The sequence below is a fragment of the Mesoplodon densirostris genome, chromosome 14 (assembly GCF_025265405.1).
Source record: "Mesoplodon densirostris isolate mMesDen1 chromosome 14, mMesDen1 primary haplotype, whole genome shotgun sequence".
NCBI lineage: Eukaryota > Metazoa > Chordata > Mammalia > Artiodactyla > Ziphiidae > Mesoplodon > Mesoplodon densirostris.
In genome coordinates this window covers 27,016,690-27,039,396 of record NC_082674.1, presented here as the reverse complement: position 1 = coordinate 27,039,396, position 22,707 = coordinate 27,016,690, and the positions used below count along the sequence as shown (strand labels likewise).

At 38.1% G+C, this 22,707-nt stretch overlaps 1 protein-coding gene across 5 annotated transcripts in view; it reads right to left on the bottom strand.

Annotated features, from left to right (window-relative positions):
• Positions 1-22,707, bottom strand: part of LTBP1 (latent transforming growth factor beta binding protein 1) — a 430,385-nt gene that overhangs the window by 48,887 nt on the left and 358,791 nt on the right. For all 5 annotated transcript variants that reach the window (XM_060117483.1, XM_060117484.1, XM_060117485.1 and 2 more), the window contains 2 exons: positions 3,719-3,844; positions 207-350 (listed from right to left, as the gene is read on the bottom strand). In XM_060117483.1, the coding sequence (XP_059973466.1) occupies positions 207-350; positions 3,719-3,844 (270 nt within the window). The remainder of the gene's footprint in view (positions 1-206; positions 351-3,718; positions 3,845-22,707) is intronic.

Sequence of the window (22,707 nt, the reverse complement as noted above, 5' to 3'; positions counted from 1 at the left end):
ATTAGAGGCCATGTAGCTGCAACAGTCATCACCCACATCCCAATTCCACTGATAAGGCAGGCTCGGAAAGAGCATGGAAGCTTCCAGAAACAGCATGGCGCCAAAATATTTGGTTATTTCTTCCTCACTCCCAGAGTGTTTGGCCCAAACCTGTGTAGGTACAGGTGCCTGAGAGAAGCCCTCCGTCCCGACACAGTGTCACTTACCTGCCGAGGCCCGGGAGCGGCACTGCCCAGTCATCGGGCTGTACTCCTGGTTTTCATCAACGCACACACACAGGAAGGACCCTTCTACATTTTCACAGAAGGCTTCACCACACACGCCACTGAGCAGCTCACATTCGTTCACATCTGGAAAAGGGAGCACAGATCAAGTCAGACGTGTTCCTCACTCCTGACAGCTCTTTGTTTTACCAGCTGTGCCAAGACTAGTGGTGTTTGCTGGAAACAAGGTGACCCCCTGGGAGCAATCAAACCCTTCAGCTATTTGGGGGAAGGGGCTCCCAGAGGCAGGGCTGAAAGCTTTGGTTTGTGTGAAAGGACCGTGAAATCACAAAGCAAAGTTTTCAAACTCCAATCCTGGCTTTAAGGAACAACTCGGAATTGTACTGCAAGCATCGTATGTACACTGTTGAATTTTCTCTTCCCTGACTTTTTGACATAATGAAGTTTTAAATAATATGACACTTCTCTCTCGGTTTTAATTCAAGGAAACTTAGCAGCACTGGCACTTCAGAAACTGCAGAATTCTTTAAGTGCATTTTTAGAAATTGTTTTACATCTACTCAAATGTCTAAAACTATAGTTTCCTAGCAGCCAAAATGTCCATAACTTAACAACCAGAATTCAGGTTGTGTATCCCTTTGAGAAATGAAGGAACAACCCCTGTAAGTAGTCACTGGGCTACATTAATCATTCATGGGAAACAAACTGGTCCAGTAACTCCTCAGTGATTTCACGATGCCTTTAAAAATTCTGTTGGTGTTCCACAGTGTAATTTCTATTTTGCCAGATATTTTTCTTTTGTACTTAAATATACTTAATTAAAACACTAAAAACTCACAGATAAGTCCATTTTATTTAAGTACATGGCCATAAAGAAAGGCTAATTTTGTGTTTGCCCTTGCCCAATACTACTTTTTACCCATTCTCCTCTGAAGAAATTTTATTAATGGGTGTCCAGTTAAACAAAGTACCTGACTTGGCATCTGAAATGCTCATGTATTTTATGCATTAAACATGATTAAACATGTACAAACATCAGTTTTCATGAGCACACTCTGAGATGGTTTATACAAAGTTAAAAATTTGAGCAATTATCCAAATCATTCAGGAAAAAAAATACAATTTTCACCTGCTATTCCCAGTTAATTGGACAAAAAGTTTATGTCTCTTGACTTATTTGGATAATTACCTCGGTTTTCCATTTCACTTTGTATATAAACAGATATAAATCCAATGAGCTGAGTTTTGCTTATGAAAAGATATTATGACAAAGTAAAGCAGACAGTTGGTATATTTAATCAACCTGGACAGTCATAATTTAGAACAGAAAAATTGACTTTAGAAATTTGCCAGTTTGCATTTATCAATTTTAGGTAACTGTCAAATGGAATTTTCTACTTTCTAACTTGTAATATTTCCAAGGCTATTGAAATCTCTCCTACCAGACTGTACATCCAATCAAAAAATATTTTCTAGTTTACTTCTATGGGTCAGATTGGGGAGACAATGATGAGTCAGGCAGGCCCAACTCCTGCCTTCAGGGAGCTTATTGTCAAGTCAGGGAGATTAATCAGATAATCATACAGGCCAGGAGAAGGGCTGGGAATGAAAAGTACAGAGCACGATGACAGCATGGAACAGTGGACCTTAAGTGCAGGGGTGGGTTAGGGAAGTGACAGAGGAGCCAAGCTCTACCTGAAGGATGCGCAGGTAAGAAGAGGGGGCAGCCAGGGTCCAAGCAGAGGGAAAAGTGTGGCCAAAGGCTGCTCCCAGAGGGCTGATTCATCTCTTAAACTCTATAGAACACCCAGAGTGGTGAGGTACATATAAGAGGTGTTCAGTTAATATTTTTCAAAGAGAGAAGAAACAGACAAATATAACGATATTTGTTGGGTTCATTAACATAACAAATATTCCTTCTATAAGGGTGGTATTTTATGGGTCAAAATGAAGCATCAACATGGGTTCGGTGTGCTCCTCTGACTGGTTAGAAATGAACATTAACCAGGGGCCCAGGAGCTATGTGGAGTCAGTGGTTTGACATCTGATACCTCATTAGGTAACAGTTAACATTTACTGAGCACCTACAACAGGCCAAACATTAGGCCCAGCAAGGAGAGAGAGACACACAAAATTCTCAATCACACGGAGCTTACTGCCTTGGAAAAGGCAGCTGCAGGCGGTACATACATGATTAAATTATTGCAAAAAAGCTTGTAAGTACTATAATAGAATTTGTTCAAGGTTTTCCAGAAGCAGGAGAAGGGATCACAGCTCAGCTGGAGTGAGAAGTGGGGCAGGGATGGTATCTGGGAGGAGATGGCATCTAACTGCCGGCTTTAGGAACACGTGGGATGGATCTAGGCTCAGGGAAGGGGAGGCCACGAGGATATTCCCAGCAGAAGGAGCAAACAACAGCCTAATAACTTCCCAGTTACGTGAACAACCATAAGCAGTTTTATGCTGCAGGAACGTAAATGGGGAGGAAGCAGGTGGTGAGGCTGAGAAGGTTAAGTGGGGGCCAGACCACACAACGTATTAAGTCAAAATATCTAGTGAATAGCAGATGGTTTTTACCACTTGTATTTTAGTGCAAAGGAGACTACAGCAGGAATTGGAACAAGTGTTAACGACAGTGTTAGCTTAAAGGCAGTTACTATTCAAGTGCTTTTATTGTTCAATTTCTAGATTTTGTTTTTCCAGTTTAATCTGGATGGGAAATGAATTGGTGCTTTAATTGCAAATTTCCAAACTAAAAAGTTACTGACTCCTCGTCAAGTGTCATCTGCCATGTAACGACCAGAGGTTTCCTCCTTAATTAAGAATAAGGAAAAAGCCTTGCTATCGGTGAAGTTATGAAATGAATACCCTCCTTCCCATTTAACTGCTCTAATTGCAAACGTTTCATAATGAATTTCACTTAAAGAAATCATGGCTGATCAGAACATGAACTATAAAGTATCTTCTTTTATGTGAGCATGTGCTGGACCACATTCTAGGACATCTGATGATATTCAAGATTCCTTCCAGCTCCGACAATCCCAGAACAGATTGAAGAAATATGCTTGCACAATCCAAAGCATCATTTTACGGGTGTCATTCCTGGAAACAGAAACCCATGCCAACACTTTTCCTTAAATGCACTTGCCTAAGGGAGGTGCATTTTGAAGACAGACAAGCTCCACCACACACCAGACTCTATTTCCTGTGCAGGAGGGACTGAAGCGTTCCACATACCCAGCTAAGAGTTTAAACAGATGCTCTTTTTAATATACATTTAAATCCAAAGTTATGCTTCTCTATTTCTGAATGTCCCTAACCATTTCAGAAGCCACAGGATCTTTTTGCACATCTCCAAACCGTACGACAAGATCAAATTATGATGTAATTCTGCCCAATTATCTTGCTTCCATCTCTCCTGTGGTTGATGACTTTGATTTCTTTTCGATTGAGAGATATGAAACATGTCGGGAGAAAAAAATCTAAAAACTCACCCACACACCCTTGCCCATCCTGTGGGGCCTGAAAGCCCTGATAACAGAGGCAGCGGAAGGAGCCAGCTGTATTGTCACAAAACCCGTGACTGTCACAAATAGTGTTGTTTACACATTCATCAATATCTGCAAAAAAGACATTGACCATGAGACACAAAACATAGACAAACACCAGCTATTAATGGGTAGACAGAGGTGCTCAACACACCCCGATTAGTATGAGATGATCATGTTTCTACAGAATGAACTTCTAAAACATTTTACATATACATAAAATGTTTGATGAACGTATCTCATTAGACAAAATATTGGGTTCTATGAGAAAGAAAACAGTTACTTTTCCTCAGGAAATGTTTTCAAACTGAAATGACTGCTGCAGTTGCCACGGTCAGTGTTTTCTAAATGTTTTCAACTCTTTATCTCCAAGGAGAGGAGATTCCTACAGCGGGAATATGTGAAAGTATTGTCACCTTTTTTGATTGCTGTAAATGCTAATCGTTCTATCTGGCGAACTGGGAGCTGAAAGCATTGGCCTGCCTGGGCAAAGATTTATTCAACCCTAGAGATAAGCTTGGTCAAGTCTAAACAGCATTCCCACGAAGGGGGCTGGGAATGGGGGGTGGGAGTAGGGGGAAAGGAGGAGGGGGAGAGGGAGAATTTGATCTGATAAGTTCAGCGGTGTAGCCAGCCAGTCCCAGTTATTCTAGAAAAAAAGACTTTAGTCACAAGAAACAATTTCCTGTCACCAAGTTATAGCCACTCAGGTCCTAAATGTCAGTGCTGCTCCAACTGATTAGCCAGTGGCCAACTTGTGAATTCACTTTGTTCTCTATAAACCTGATGATAGGAGTCCTGTGCTTTCTATCCCCTGTTAATAAAAATGTTCTCATAAAAGTGATGTCTCAATTGTGAAGTTACAAATGGACTTTTCGATACAGTTCTTCCTTACCCTCACAGCTACTCCCTTTCCTCTCCATTCTCCCATCCCCATCACTCCCGTTCTCCTTGTTTATGGCCACACTGCACATTCCACCCTCCAGGCTCCCTGTCCTCTCTGCCTCTGGACTACACAGGCCCCAAACACAAGTTTTTGGAGAAACAATCAAGATAAAACGCAATTACTGCATCCAAATACATGTGAAGAAGATTTCACGTTTATGTTCAAATAAAGAAATAAGATAACAAACGATAAAGAAAGTGACAAGTTAAATTGCACTCGACAGAATTTAGTTTGGTGGAGTTCATACTAATAAAGTTGAGTTTTCTCTTTCTAAAATTTTAAACACCAAGTCAAAAATTTTTCAAGAAGAAAAAGAAGATGCATGCAATGATATTCAGCAGCTCTCACTTCTCTTCCTAACTGTCCAACACTATCAAGCATAACTTCAGAGACTGTCTCACTTCTGAATTGTAAAATATGAGTGACTACAAACTTTTCTTAATTTTCTCAACTCAAAACTGTGTCCGAGGCCCCTTCTCCATCCCTACCAGTCTCTTCTTCCTCTAGTCCCACCTGCTCATCCTTCTTCTGCATCTTCGATTATTCCTCCCTGGCTCCTTCCCTCACTGCCTTCAAACATGTTAAAATCTCTTGGAAAAGCTTTCATTTTACCATGATGTCACCAACCATGTTTTTCCATTCTTTCTATCATTGCAAAACATATCAAAAGAACTATCTACATGTATTGCTTTTATCTCCTAATATACTTCAACAGTAAAAAGGAAACTAACAATACTGATAACATTAATAATATTAGTACATTTCTAGAATTACTATGATAATTTACAAAATAACATGTATAAAGCACTCAGAACATTGCCTGGCATGTAAGGTAGGAAGTGTACATGTTACCTACTATTATTACTACTATAATTATTACTCCTCCTCCTCTTACTCCTCCCTTAATGACCTACAATCTGTCTTTCTAATTCTTCATCCCACGAAACCCCTTTGAGAAAAAACACCAATGGCCAACCTATCGTTAAGTTCAATGATCATTTCCCAGTCAATCTTCATCACCCTAGACCTCTATGTCTGGTCAACATCTTCTCCTTGAACTCCCTTTTCACGACCCCAGGGAGAGTATTATTCTACCTTTAACCACTCTGGCTCACTCTCACCCTTTTCCAGCCTGAAGGTGGTGTCTGCCCGGGCTCAGCCCTCCCTGGGATCTGCTTCATCCTCAGCACTCCCTTCTTCTCTGCTCTCCACCCTTTCCACACTCTCCAGACTTCACAGGGCACAAATCCCCAGAACTTTGTCTCCAGTCAGGATCCTTCTTATTCTTGATCATTTCATCTTCTATTATCATCTCCAACTTACCGAGCCTAAAACCACATTCACTGTCTTCCTACTAAACCCCACTTGCTGGCCTTCGTGAGCAATCCCTCTCACCTCTATCCTTCCTCTTTTGCCTCTTCATCTTACCTCAATTTCAATGGAAAAACTCAATGAAATTATTTCACATCTTAAAAAAATGAATCTCCCTTGCAGCATCTAACACAAAGACACTCAATAAATCTGCCCTGATGGATTTTCAATGTCAGCATCAGGCTGGGATCACAACTGATTTACTAATCACAACCATGAGAAGGGTAACTGCACTGTGTCATCAAGTCACTTCACACAGGCCACTGCTCATTTTAGACTTCCTGAAATGGGCACTTGTTGAAGAGATTACGTTATTCACTGAACCACAGGATTTAAGGGCTGGAAAGAAACTCAGAAATGCTTTAATTACCACTTAACGTACTGACGGTCTCCCAGTCTCTCTCAAGGGCTGGCCCTCTGTCCTTTAGAACCATTTATCTAATATCTATTGGACATGTTCATAGTAAGTGAACTTACTCACCATTTCTCCTGTATTCCCTTCTCCCGAGAACCCAACGCGTCACCCCAGCCATGAACCTTCCTGTCAATCCTTCCCTCTCTCCTACTCCTCATCCCTCCCCAATCATACCCTCTTATCTTTCCTGATATTCCTCATACTCCTAATTGGTTTATCTCTGGTCTTGTCTCCCTCCCTCTAATCCATTCTCCACCAAACTGCAAACCTGCCAGGGACATTCCCTCGCTCTGAATGTTCCATACCTCTTTGCGGCTAGAGAACACCAGACCACTCTTCCTGGCAGAGCCCCGAGCCCTGAGCCCCCTTCATCATCTGGCCTCTGGCTACATGTCTGGTCATGGTTCTTAGCCAACCTCCTTCCTAATTTATGCTCCAGTCCTATGAGGATATGCACTAGAGTTCTTTGAAAACCCTGGAGTCTTTAATTTCTCACTGATTTTGTGCACATCTCTTCCTCCACTAGAAATTCTCCCCTCTGTCCGCTTTGCTCAGAAACTCTCCCTGGCCCTTAGTCAGCCCAAGAGACACCTCCTGTGTGGCAGATTTCAGGGACCCTTCTTTGTGCTCCCAGAGTGTTTGGAGACATTACCGTGCTTATCAGGGCTACTTTTGGGGGTGGGGAACCTTCAACTAAACCTCACCAGCAACTTTTTCCCTACGAAATGGGACAGCGGACAGCAAAGGAGGAGGAAGGGAAAGCAGCGCCTGGAAACCTGGTGGCTTTTCAGTCCAGATTCTTGAAGTAAAAGCTCTTGCTTTCCTTTTTATGAACTCTTGTGCACTTATAGATGACGATTTCTTGTTAATGATTGCCAGCTCAGGGACTGAATAACTGACCTTAAGGTGAACAAATCCAGAGCCGGTTATGAATTACTGGGTGTCTTGCAGTCTCAGACTTACTGTAATAGTGATTAACAGAGAAAGTTTAGATGAGCAATATTTTGGATTTCAACAAATAGGAAAAATAACATAAAATGCCTGGAGACTAGCTCTTCAACAACTAATATTTTATGAAAATGATATACTCTAACTTTCAGCAGTTTCATGTTTCAACAATGAGGTGAAGTAATAGCTTAATAAGAGGATGTTTGCTTCACTTCTCTAATGACCTATATTTAAAAAAACATCATTTCATTAGAATGTTTTTTGATGGCATGAGCTCTCAGAGATTTTTTTCCATTGTTAGTCCTGTCTATAAATAGATTTATAAGAACTGCTACAACTAATATTAACTCTAAGAATAAAGCTAAATATTAAGAAAATTTATTATTATGCTAGAATAAAAGCCTGATCAAGATGCCAACTTCATTAAATGGATGAGTAAAAGCCACCCCATTTTTGCTGAAGTTGAATTTTGAATATGAAACTAAATTTTGAATGATTCATATATCACAGATTTTCTTTTTGCTTAATGAAGGATGACTCTGTTAAATTACTAAAAGAATCTTGCTTGGGCATCTGTAAAAGCCATGCATGGGCTTCCCTGGTGGCGCAGTGGTTGAGAGTCCGCCTGCCGATGCAGGGGACACGGGTTCGTGCCCCGATCCCGGAAGATCCCACATGCCGCGGAGCGGCTGGGCCCGCGAGCCATGGCCGCGGAGCCTGTGTGTCCGGAGCCTGTGCTCCGCAACGGGAGAGGCCACAGCAGTGAGAGGCCCGCGTACAGCAAAAAAAAAAAAAAAAAAAAAAAAAAAAGCCATGCATGATATTATCTATCACCAGTCATACTGTCCACCAGGTAAGTGATACAGGAGTAGCTGTCCAGAGATCTCTCAGCTGACAACCCAGATGAATTTGATACACTACTGTAAAAATTGATTTCTCATGCAAGTTTTTGTGTTACATTTTACTAAGCAAGGCAGATATAAATATTATCATTTCAATGGAAATGAATTCAAGAAAAAATTACACAGACCAAGGAAAGCAGATTACTGGTGTGAATTTTCCAATAACAAGATAACCTAAATGTCAGAAAGAGAAATAGAGCATAGTCCTGGATGAACGGAACTGCCAGGGGCTCATTTTTAAAGGAGTAATGTTGTCAATGACCAACAGGCCCACACTTTGAGGGTCTTAACCACTGTCCTACTTGGTAGATCAATTTTCCTTGTCCGTATGCTTTTTACTTAGTCCATTTTCTCAATGAACCAAAAGTTTTTCAAAACCTACTGACTGTTATTAGGGATTCTACATATAACAGGAGAACTCCAACCTTGTACCATGTCCTTCGATTCTCACTTAGGTAAAGTGAACTATGAAATAACATGAAAGTATGGAGAGGAAACATGATTTTCTAAAAGGAGCTGGGGTCAGGTAAACTTTATTTACTAACCAAGAAATTACAACTGTGTTCAAAGACCTCAACAATGAAATTCATAACAAAACCTCAATGATTCCATTAGATGTTCTGTGTTATATGCAGAAAAGTCCATGTGCATGGGGAAAAGGGGTATTTGGGTATATTCTGTCAAATAAATGATGTGGTTTTCTTCTTTTCAGATATGCTCTTCAGTTTTTTGTTTTGCTTTGAATTAACAAGAGTCTTTTTCTCACTTTCTTAACATCTCCTACCTTTGTTTTCTTGCTTTTCCTTTTCCTTATTCTGAGCAAGACATATCCATCTATTGAAGGAAGGAGCTCTCTGACGAGCCTTCCTTCTGCTGCCAGGGCTCTCTAGAGAGGCGCATGATGGGAACGGGGTGTCATTTTTGATAAGGGATGACTCAGGAAAATCCCCACAGCTCTTGGATGGTTGGGAAGAAAAAGCCTTCCTGTCATCAAAGCACTTTATTTTTATTTATTTTTTTTTAAAGATTTTTTTGGATGTGGACCATTTTTAAAGTCTTTATTGAATTTGTTACAATATTGCTTCTGTTTTATGTTTTGGTTTTTTGGCTGCAAGGCATGGGGGATCTTAGTTCCCCGACCAGGGATCAAACCTGCACCCCCTGCATTGGAAGGCAAAGTCGTAACCACTGGACCACCAGGGAAGTCCCCATCAAAGCATTTTTAGATGAATGATAAGGTTTATCTTAATTCAAAGAGACTTTGAAGATTATCCAGTTCAATCTCTTCATTTTAAGAACCAGAAGACAGAGGCCTAGAGAGGAGAAGTAACTTGCCTCAAGGTTACCCAGTCAATCAGTGGTACAACTGGCAAAGGAACAGAGCTTAATGAAGGAACAATCTTCAGAATCTAAGTTTGTGGCTGTATCCACCACATCTTCTTGCCTCCCACCATGGTTATAAAACTGAGAGGATGAACAGAACTAGCCCAATTGTGAGCCCATCAAGTACACTGGAGTGTGTCCACTATGAAGGTGTAAGTCAGAACACATACTCCTAGACTTACCACTTACTGACTTACAGTTTAATCAAGTAACCTCCGCTTGTCCTTCAACAAGGCCTTGACATCAAGTATCATCATACCTGAAATCTAAAGATCTGAGGTTTTGTAGGTCCTGAAGATGCTACTTTTCTAGGAGACCCTTGCAAAGAAAGACCCATCAAGCACCAGGGATGTGTAACCCACGGAATGTCCCAGGACCATGTCCAGAATTGGTGCTCTTTGGATCTCTCCATGAGAAGGAATGACCCACTGTTTCAGCCCAAGGATTCCTGACCAACTGGAATTAGTTAAATGTTTGGCACTAGACTCTTAGGAGAATAGAGCCAAAGAAAGGGGGCTTACACTGGAAGGGATGTAGGGTTCCTGCTTCAGGAGAAATGCAGCCCTCGGACTCTTTACTGAATGGAACAGAAGCAGACCAGGAGACGGTAAATACCAGCCAAGAAGTGGGACTGAACAATGTTAAACCAGCTGAATATCTGCCCAAAGGAATTTTTAAATGGCATGGCTATGGGCCCAAAAGAGATTAAGGTCTCTCTCACAGCATAGGAGGGAAGCCAAGATTAAACGGAAGATGAGTGCAGGCCTAAAGAAAAAAAATAAAATTTAGCCAATAGGAAATTAAAAACTGGATTTGGAGACGGTCCAGACAACACAATAGGATATGGAAAGAGCCTTTTAAAAAAGGTCCACTGAGGTCTGGCAACATCAACAAGGCTGAAGAATATGGGCCTTATTGTTATGGAAAATAACTTTGTTCTGGGAAATGGGGATGAGCCAGAAAACAGCAGAAGATGACATCCTTGTGCAGAGTTTGACTTCCATGCTGTTGCCTGACAGAGAAGTTGGGGAGAAAACCTGTGGACCTTCATGGTCACAAGTATGTTTTGAAAGCTAGTGGCCTAAGATCAGCATTGAGAAATGACAGATGTATAGCAAGTTATTTCAAATCCAACTTTCCAGCCCCAAATTCTGGAAAACAAGGCTGGCCAGTGAGAGATCAATTTTTTTTTCCAGCCTTGAAACTCACTACTTTAAAAGAGATTTACTTGAATTATTCTTTAAAGCTTACCCAGAGCAGCCTCCCAAATGATATCTGGGAATAGCTAGAAGTTCCCGAGAAACAAAACTTAAACTCTGCTCTGATTTTAATCATCCATTACATGAATAACATACATTCACCAGCCACAATTAAAGATAACCTAGTGGAAAACCACCCTAAAATCACAATCATCATAATCCCAAACTTATCCAAAGACACGGGACTCATCCTCGGTCACCTCCCCACATACAAGCATCGCACTCCTCTGATTTTCTCTCTTGTTCTATCTCCAATCTCTCCCCTCTTCTCCAACCTTACTGGGGGCCTCCTCATCTCTCATCGGAATTCCTGCAGTGACATTCTACCGGGTTTTGTGCTCTCAGCCACTCACTGCCACTCCAAACCCATCCTCCACAATGAGAGAATGATTAACCTATTGACATAGTCCAACCAAATACTTCTTTGCTTAAAGCCTCTTCAGTTTTTCTCCAGGGATAACAGTATCAAGGCCCATGCCATGTGCCTTCTGGAGCTCATCCGTACTCGGCTTCTCAGATTATTTGCTTTCCTAGCTGGCCCCTCTGCCCCTGCATCTTCTACTGCCCTTTCCCTGTCTACTGGATCATTCCATCAGGATCAAACACTTCCTGCTATCATCTTAAAAACAACAAAGAGCCTCAGGGCACAAAATCCCTTCAGCTAGGACCATATTTCTCACCCCCTTTAACAGTCAAGTTTCCAGACTTTCCTACATGTGCTGTGTCTACTCCATTAGTTCTCTTTTGCTCCTGGGTGGCTCTAATATATAGTACTCCACCAAAACGGCTCTTGATAAGGTCATCATTTTGTAAAATCCAAAGGACTCTTCTTGATTGTCATGTTAATAGATCTCTCAGTGGTGTTTAACACACTTGACAACTCTCTTCTTCTTAAAGCAGGCTCTTCCCTTAGATTCCATGGTCCTATATGCTCCAGGGTTTTCTCTTAATCCTCTAGCCACATTCCACAGTCTTTCTCTTTTACTTGACCCCTAGATGTGTTTTTCAGGGCTTAGTCCTAGGCCTTCTTTTCTTCTCATTGCATGGTCTCGCTTGATGGCCTCATCCATTCTAATAGCTTCAAACACCATCTATATCTGGGGACTTCCAGTTTGTATCTCCAGCACAGACTTCCATTTCAAGCACCAGATCTAACTTGATCCAATTGCTTGACTGTCACACCCACATGGACATCTCAAAGGCAACTCTAGTTCAATACACCCAAATCATACTTTTGATGTTAAAATTTTTTTTTTGCTTAATTTTCACCATGTCAGCAAATAGTGCCACCAAATATCTAATTGTTACATTCAGAACCAGGGATCTATCCTCAGTATCCCTTTTCCTCCTTACCCTACATCCAAACCAGCACTATGTTCTAATCCAGTACCAGGTTCTCTTTCCAAACCATTTCTTGAGTCATTCGTTTCTCTCCATAATACTGTTACTACTCTAGCCTGAGCTACCAATATGCTTGGTCTGAACAACATCTGAGAAGACACCCTGAGTTTTCTCTTGCCCCTCTAATCCCATTTTCAAATGTACCCTGGGCAATATACACTTTAAAAATATAGAGTATTGAATAACATCAAACCTAAGAGTTTACTTTATATACCACCAAAAGAGAAAGAAAAAAGTCTCTGCAAATTCAAGTATTTCATACTGCTTATTTTTAAACAAATCACATCAACTGGAAGAAGCATCCCAATATTAAAGTGTGAAAAAATATGCATCTTAGAAATGATGAAATTTAGTATATCACTGTCCTGCTTAAAATCTATCAGTCTATTTCAATTATTCTTAGAATGATATTCAAACCCTTAATGTCTCCTGTGAGGCTTTGTACATTCCATCCCCAACTCTCCAGTCCATCCCTCACTGTGTCTCCCTCCCTTTAAGCACCAGGCATTGGTCTTTTTCACCTCCCTGAATGCACCTAGTACTTTCCTACCTCAGCACCTTTGCCCTTCCTCCAACTCCACCTGGGAACGCTCCACACCACCTCACTCTTCCACGGGAAACTCCCTCCTCAGGGCTCAGCTCAAATGCCATTTCTTAAGAGACCCTTCAGGTGAAATAAATGAGCTTTCCCTCCTCTTTCCTCTCATTGACTCTGTTCTTTCCCTTGCAGCAGCATAATGATCTGTGGTCATATGCTTTTTGAAACGTTTACTTGTGTATTTACTGCTTGCGCCCTGCAAGTGCAGTTCCTAGAAGGCAGAGATCATGTCTGTTTTGCTAATCACTGTATGTCCATAGCCTTGAACAAAGTCTGGCACATAATAGGTGTGTAATGGCAACATTAAACATAATACTGTTGAATACAAAAGCAAGCAAGCCTTCCACAATCCAGCCTTTGCCTACTTCTTTAGCTATATCTTATGTATCACTTTTCCCCCCATCACACATGTTCAACTGAAACCAATTTAATTACTATGTCCCAAAATCCATGCCGTATTTCATGTCTTCAAATCTTTGCTAGTGGCATCTATTATGCCAGAACACCCTCTCCCCATCCGTTCCCCACAGATCTCAGTTCACATTTTTCACCTAGATAATGTTCCTCTGCCCTCCAAGCTCTTCTAGTCTCAGCTGGAGCTTCTTAGAAGATTTTTTGACCCAATCTTGTGTTGAAAATGTGTCTACTCACACAGGCTCTTCCTGACCCTCACTAAACACTTATGAAGATCTTAGAATGATGGTATATCACATCATCACCAAAACACAAGGCTGAGCACTCCCAGCCACAGCATGGGAGGAAGAACTACTGAAGCAATGGAGCTGAGCTAGAAAAACAGCTGGTAACCTAGCCATTTCCCATCCATCCGAAAGCAACAGTCAAATTAAAGCTGTGCTGCAGACAGTTTAAAAAGTAGAATTTATAACGCAGGAACATGTATTTGAAAATTTCAAATTCCAATTTCAAACACTCTTCTAGAATGAGGAGAAAAGGACAAACTGATGGGCAATAAAACATTCTTTTTTTTTTTTTGCGGTACACGGACCTCTCACTGTTGTGGCCTCTCCCGTTGCAGAGCACAGGCCCCGGACGCGCAGGCCCAGTGGCCATGGCTTATGGGGCCAGCCACTCCACGGCACGCAGGATCCTCTCGGACCAGGGCATGAACCCGTGTCCCCTGCATCGGCAGGCGGACTCTCAACCACTGTGCCACCAGGGAAGCCCAAAACATTCATTTTTATATCCCAGATATATGAAAGAGTTAAATACAAAAAAAAAAAAAAAACCTCACAAAGATAAAATACTATAAGAAATATAAATATACAATTGTTCACAACAGAACAGGGAAAATGGCCAAGTATAAAGCAATGAAAGAAATAACGGCACTATAAAATTAAAAGGCAAGTTAAAGAATGGGGAAAACATTTGTAAAATATTGATCAGTGATTATTATCCTTAGTACACATAAATCAGTTAGAAAAACTTTACCTCAGGTAGGTAAAAAAAATATCTCACAGAAGAAAGGAGATAAATATAAAAGAAGTTAACCTAATATAAAATGCAAATTAAATATTATTTTATTCTTATCAAATTAACAGAGAAAAAAATGAACATGAGTTTCTTTTTGGAGAGAATGTTAGGAGGTCTAGGAGGTCTAGACTAGGAAGTCTCATTGGGTTCTGGTGGAAGCAGAAACTGGTACAACATTTCTGGAAAGCAAGGAGCTCACATATGTTGTTAAGACCCATAAAGCTGCTAATATCCTTTGATCTTGTAATTAAATATCTTAGAATCTACTCTAGGGACATGATCATTGATGAAAAGAAATGTTTATATACAAGTTTCTTCATAAAACATTTTTAACAGCAATAACAACATAGGACAGAGTCTATCTCCGTAATTAGGAGCATATCTTTAAAAATGTATGGTACAATCATAATACTAAGTGAAAAAGTAAAGATAAAAGCATATGATCTTATTAAAACACTTAAATACTGAAAACTTAAAAAAGAAATAGACCAAATAGCAACTGGTTGGTTGATAAATGATTTTTTTTTCACTTCTTAACATTTTCTAAGTTTTTCAGATTGAGGACATATGACTCTTAAAATCAGAAAAATTATTTGTTTGCAGTCAACTATTTGAAGATATGAAAGTAAAAAATTATTCTACTTGAGTATATACCTAAGTATATTCTGCACTCTAACAGCAATGAATAAAACTGTACAAAAGTGGAATAGACATTCATAAATATTCTAAAATATACTGAAAAACTTGTAACATTTAAATAATTCTTCAAATTGACAATTAAGAAAGCTGAATGTTTTACTTTAAAATAAACTGTTTTGCTTGAAATGATTTTTAAAAATTACTTAAGAGAAATGCTGCTGATAATTATTAAGTTAGGAAATATTTTAAGTTAGGAAACCATAGCAATTTTCAACAATTACAGCTGCAATTGAAAACAATAAAGCAAACAAAAATAATCCAAACAAAAAGACTTTAAGTGCTTTTTAATCTAACCAAGATTTTTTTTTTTTTTTTTTTTTTTGCATACAAAGCTGTATTTGTTTAGTTTCAAAAACTCTGGAGACGCTGCCCAAAAGTACAGTCTTCTGAACGTGAATTCAGAGATTCTGTTGAATGAAAAATAAACACTTTGAACCTAATCTCTTCCTCAAACACAAATAGTACATTGCCACTTGTAAATGTTTCTATCTGAAGATTGACTTTTCTACTGCTTACAGATAAGTATTGTATACAATTTCACTTTTTATTATGTGAAAATAGAATTTAGACCAAAACATTTTAGATCTCAAACTTAACTTTTGGTGCATTTTATTTTCCTTTCATTCACTATCCAGTTTAAAAATCATAGGAAAACATTCTTTCCAAAATATATATAAAAAAATAAGTTAGGGGTGATATAATCAAAAATACTCTAAAAGGGGGTGGGTGGGGAAGAAAGGAAAAGGAACAAAGAGATGAGACAAATGGAAAACAGAATTAGGTACAGATTTGAACCTCTCAAATACCAGTAATTAAATGTATACAAACTAAATTCTCCAATTAGAAGACAAAGACTGTCAACATGAATTAGACAAGAACTAATATATCCTTTTTACAAGAGAAAGAACGTTCAATATAAGAACAAAGAAAGACAGGAAAAGATAAGTTGTGCAACAGCAAACGAAACCATAAACAAGACGAAAAGACAACCCTCAGAATGGGAGAAAATATTTGCAAATGAAGCAACTGACAAAGGATTAATCTCAAAAACTTACAAGCAGCTCATGCAGCTCAATATCAAAAAAGCAAACAACCCAATCCAAAAATGGTCAGAAGACCTAAATAGACATTTCTCCAAAGAAGATGTACAGATTACCAATAAACACATGAAAGAATGCTCAACATCACTAATCATTAGAGAAATGCAAATCAAAACTACAATGAGGTATCACCTCACACCAGTCAGAATGGCCATCATCAAAAAATTTACAAACAATAAATGCTGGAGAGGGTGTGGAGAAAAGGGAACCCTCTTGCACTGTTGGTGAGAATGTAAATTGATACAGTCACTATGGAGAACAGTATGGAGGTTCCTTAAAAAACTAAAAATAGAACTACCATATGACCCAGCGATCCCACTACTGGGCATATACCCTGAGAAAACCATAATTCAAAAAGAGTCATGTACCACAATGTTCATTGCAGCTCTATTTACAATAGCCAGGACATGGAAGCAACCCAAGTGTCCACTGACAGATGAATGGATAAAGATGTGGCACATATATGGAATGGAATATTACTCAGCCATAAAAAGGAACGAAACAGAGTTATTTGTAGTGAGGTGGATGGACCTAGAGACTGTCATACAGAGTGAAGTAATTCAGAAAGAGAAAAACAAATACCATATGCTAACACATATATATGGAACCTAAAAAAAAAAAGGTTATGAAGAACCTAGGGGCAGGACGGGAATAAAGACGGAGACTTACTAGAGAACGGACTTGAGGACATGGGGAGGGGGAAGGGTAAGCTGGGACAAAATGAGAGAGTGGCATGGACATATATACACTACCAAATGTAAAATAGATAGCTAGTGGGAAGCAACAGCACAGCACAGGGAGATCAGCTCAGTGCTTTTTGACCACCTAGAGGGGTGGGAGGGAGGGAGACACAAGAGGGAAGAGATATGGGGATATATGTATATGTATAGCTGATTCACTTTGTTATAAAGCAGAAACTAACACACCATTGTAAAGCAATTATACTCCAGTAAAGATGTTAAAAAAAAAAGATAAATTGTGCAAAATTTAACTGAAAGCATATGTAGCTATATGAAAGATAAAGTAGATTTAAAGGTAAGATGCACTGATAGAGACAAATAGTGACATTTCAAAGGGATGAAAGGTTCAATCCACCAGGAGGATACAAAAACTCTATATTTAATTCCAGTGTCAGAAAATATATAAAACAAAATCCAGAAAACTAAAATTAGAAACATAAATCTCCATAATAATGGAGATTATAAAATACTCCCTCAGTAAATTATGTAATAAGCAGGCAAAAAAATCAATAGGGATATAGATGATATGAACAACACAATTTACAAACTGATCCCAATTAATATACACAGGTCCAAATGCAGAATATACATTGCTTTCAAGTACACAAGAGATAGTTACTAAAAGTGACCATATTCTGAGCCACAACAAACTTTAAGGATTGAAGTCATTGAAAGTATGTTTAGCTGACTAGAGATAGAAATTAATAACAAAAAGATAAATAAAAATCTCTAAATTTCTAGATATTAAACAAAACAACTCTAAATAATTCATTGGTCAAAGAAAAAAGACAATGGACTTGAAATATTTTTATCTGAATAACAAAAAAACATCAGAACTTGTGAATGCAGTAAAGCCATTCTTAGTCATAAATACATATATTAGAAAAGTTTGAAATCCAATGATCCAAGGATCAATCGCAAGAAGTTAGAATTAAGGACAAATTAAACCCCAAGAAAGTAAAAAGAAGAAGTATAAAAGCAGAAATTAATATAATCACAAACGAAGAAAACTTAACAAAAGAAAGTTGTTTCTTTGCAAAGACCAATACCCCCTAGGAAGACTGAGAGCAAAACAGAGAAAGCATAAATTACTAAAATAAAAAATGGAAGGCATTACTACACATTCTACTGACATTAGGAAGAGATAAGAAGATGATATTATGAACAACTTTGTGCCAATGCACTGGAAATTTTACCTAAAGTGTATAGATTCCTTGAAAAACAAAAGTTACCAAAACTGACATGAAAAGTCAAAAAAACAATGTTATTTTATCTTTTAAGTACATCTTAACTACAGTTTAAAAACTTTCATAACACACACACCCCCAAAATAAAACAAAACCAAAAATTCCAGGCACAAATGACTTTACCTGTAAATTCTTCAAGGAATCCGAGGAAAAAGTAACACCAATTTAACACATACTTTTTTCAGAAAATCCGAAAGAAGGGATACTCTCAACTTATTTTATGAAACCAGAACCACCATGATTCCACAGCTTTACCAGGACATTAAGAGGAAGGAAAATTTACATGAACACGGATGTAGATATTCTAAAAAAATGTTATCAGTTTGCCTCTAGGGATATGTAAGAAGGCTAATACATCATGACTAATGGGTTTATGGTAAGAATGCAAGGGTATTTTCACTAAAAAAAAAATTAATATGGCTGGAATGCACATGTGATGGTGACCACTAGAGCTACCATCTTGGACCATGATACGGAAACCACATGTCAAGGACAGCAGAATAAAACAGCTATTGTCTGGGTTCCAGTGCTGTACACTTGCATTCTGAACGCTCAATTACTTGTTCTTGAACAGCTACATAGAGAGAAACAAACTTTCATCTTGTTTAAACAAATCAGTCCATGCAATTCACATTAACAGAATAAAGGAGAAAATAATTTTTTAAATAGACACAGAAAAAGCATCTATTACAATTCAAAACCATTCATAATAAAGACTTAGCAAATCATAAATAGAAAAGAAGTTCCTTATCTGATAAAGAGTACATATTAAAAACAAAAACAAAACTATGGCAAACACCATACATAAATATTAAATGCTTTCCCTGCTGAGATCAGGAATGAGACAAAGAAGCTAGCTATCACAACCTTTATGTAGTAGAGGTCCTAGAAAGACTAAGATAAGAAAAGTATAATTATCAAAAGAAAATAAGTAAATACTTTTTCATCTATAACATAATGGTTTATGTACAAAATCCAAAAGAATCTGCAGATAAACTACTAGAAATAACAAGTAAATTTAGTAAGGTAATAGATACAAGGTCAATGTACAAAAATCAAATGTAGCTCTATGCACTAGTAACAAACAATTATAAGGGTAAAAAAACCCACTTTAAGTACCATTCACTACAGTACAGAAATATTAAAAACCTAGGCATAAGTCTAAAAATGTTGTGTAAGACCTTACACAAAAAAGCTGTAATGAAACACCAAGATAAATGAAAGAAAACCTAAACTAATTGAGGGATAAGTCTTATTTAGGATTGGAAGACTCAATATGGTAAAATGTGAAATCTTCCCAAATTGACCTGTTGAGTCAATGCAATTCCAAACAAAATCCCAGCAGAGTTTTTTTTGGTGAAAATTGATAAGCTGATTATAAAACTTATATAGAAATGAAAAGGGCCAAGAATAGGCCTGACAATCTCAGTGAACAACAAAATATAACAATTTAGAATTTGCAGCACCATATATTTAAATTGATTATAAAGCCACTGTAATTAAGAGAGTATGCTATTGGAGCAAGGGTAGATAAGTAAACCTATGGATAGAATGAGGAAGAAATAGACCCATATATATTTGACCACATGCTTCATAACAGAGTTACCAGTGCAGATCAGTGGGAAAAGGCTGCTCTTCTCAAACAGCCATGACCCAATTGGACATAGGAAAAAAGTATTGAGTTGGCCAAAAAGTTCGGACATAGGAAAAAAAGTATTGAGTTCGGGTTTTCCCAGAAGATGGCGCCATAACCCAAACAAACTTTTTGGCCAACCCAATAAATCTTGACCTCTATTTCGCACCATATGCAAAAATCAATTTCATGGCAAGGACAGATTCCAAATGTAAAATATAAAATAAAGCTTTCAGAAGAAAATATAAAAGGTATCATAATGACTTCAGGGTTTGCAAAGATTATGGACACAATAAGTACTGATCTCAAATGAAATAATGAAAACACTGGACTTCATTAAAATTAAGAACTTGGGTTCAACTGAAGTTACCATGGAGAGAATTGTTGTGTAGGGTACCTCCTTTTGAAGAGTTTTGTTATACAGAAGTAGACAAATGAAACAATTCTGAAAGAGCCAATATAAAGGTATGAAAAGTTGTTGCACATCAGTCCTCACAAGGGAAATGCAAATTGACACCACAGTGAGATACCATCACTCAGCATAGCTAACCTTTAAAAGGACTGACAATTCCAACTGTTGACAAGATGTGGCACTGGAAGTCTCACACTTAACTGGCGGCAGTGTAAATTGGTAGTCTGAAAAACTGGCTGTATTTATGAAAATGAGACATACATATGTTCTATGACCTATAAATTACACTACCAGGTAATATCCAACAGAAATTAGTGATTACATCCACCAAAAGGTATGTTCAAGATTACTAAGGCTTTATTTACAACAGTCCCAAACTTGAAGAAATCCAAATGGCCATCAACAGTAGAATGGATACATAATTAAAGTATATTCATACAATGAAATACTGTACAGCACTGAAGATGAAGAACTGCTACATATAACACAGGTGAAGTTTATAAGCATAATGTTGAATGAAATAAGCCAGACACAAATGAGTACCTACTACATAATTCCACTGATACAATGTTCAAAAACAGGCAAAACAAAGCCATGGTAATGAAGACAAAATAGTGGTTACTGCTGTGTATGGGTATTGGGCAGGGGGATGGGTAATAATCAGGAAGAAGCTTGAGAGAGCATTCAAGGAGCTCATTACCAAGTGTGCTCACTCTGTAAAAGTTTATCAAAAGTATCCTTATGACTGATGCACTTTTCTTTATATATTTTAAGCAATTTAAAAAATTTACTTAAAAAAAAAAAGCCAATCCACACTGCTATATTTCCTGGTTAAAGACCATCTTACACATTCAAAAGCTCATTCTGTCTCCCTTTCTCCTTGGTAAGAGATATATACTTATTAGACTAAAATATTAAGGGAATCTAAGTAGCAATCCTGGTCACCATTCACTACCTGTCCATTGTAAGCCATTCAAATACTCTGACACTTAAATTTCTTCCATATGCAAATGAAGTCGCTATTTTTCTGTTTTTTCTTAAGTAGGAATACAGGTGAAAATAAGAGAACCAATGTAACACAAAATATCTTTTCTTAAAATTTTAAAATTTCTATGTGACCCACTGCAAGTCAAGGGAATCATTTGAATACTGTCCAGACTATGCTACTATTTTCTGTCTCATAGGTGATGGAGAATTACTATGGAATGAATTTTTAAATCATTTTCTTAGAATTATAACAGCATTGCTGTATGTCCAGAACAGACTGGAATCCTAATGTTCCAGGATATAGGGTTTTAGGAATCATGAATATTTAAACAGAAACATGTGATGTGAAAAGGGAGGTCATATTTGACTATTAAGCATTAATGATGATTGATCTGGATCAGTACAGCTCCCCAGGCCCTTACTGGCAACACTCCCTCCCACGTGCATCTGAAATGCTGAGAGTGGGTTCCTAGTTCTCCTCTCTTTCTCCACCCTACATGCCCTTTCATAAGTTTAAAATTAATACAGCTAGTAAATGTTCTTCTTCATGAGGGTAAAATATAAAATTAATGAGTTTTTAAATTTTGTGCGTTTTTTTTAAGACCCCAGAAAGTCCTAAGAATTTTTCAAGTATTTAAATAATGTCCCTTCTCATTTCCATTTGGCTTTTGAAGACAAGGAAGTGGAATAAATGTACAGAAGATTATCTCTATTATTCAAAATAAGGCCAAGGATGAAAATCCTCATGAATGAAATAATTTTAGGTCAACTGCTTTAGAAAAAACTTCAGAAGAGTGTTTTGGCTTTCACATTTCAAACTGGATTAACAAACTCATGCAGTGAAAGACTAAGAAAATGGGGAAAGTGGTCTGTCTCACTTCTCCTCAGGTTCTGTAGCTGGAAAGGGCATCTGTGTCATTAAACAGCTCTGAAAGCCTGCAGTTTGCACTGGGTACAGATCTTTCCCCTCAGAAAACGGAGACACAGGTGGAGGGGAGAGGTGCTGCCTGGGGAAGCCACTGCAAGCACCAGATGTTTGTTCAATTACGATAAAACCTCGGTATTATCGGTGAAAATCCAAAACTGAGTATCTGTGACATTTAAAGGAAAAACTCTAAGTTGAAAAGGTAGTATATTTTTAATGAGACACCAAACACTTTTTCTTTTCACAAAAGCAAAACTTGTAAACACAATAAATCATCCATGCTTCTTTTGAAAGAATAAAAGTGATTTCTGAACTTAAAAAGCCATTTTCTTCCTATTTCTTCCCACGATGGACTGAAAAAATGTTATATAAAAACTGGGAAACTGAATGAGAAGGATTTGAATTTGCCACAGAAAAAAACATTTCTAAAAATTTAAAGAGAAGAAACTGGAAGAAATCTTTTTAAAAACACTTTTCT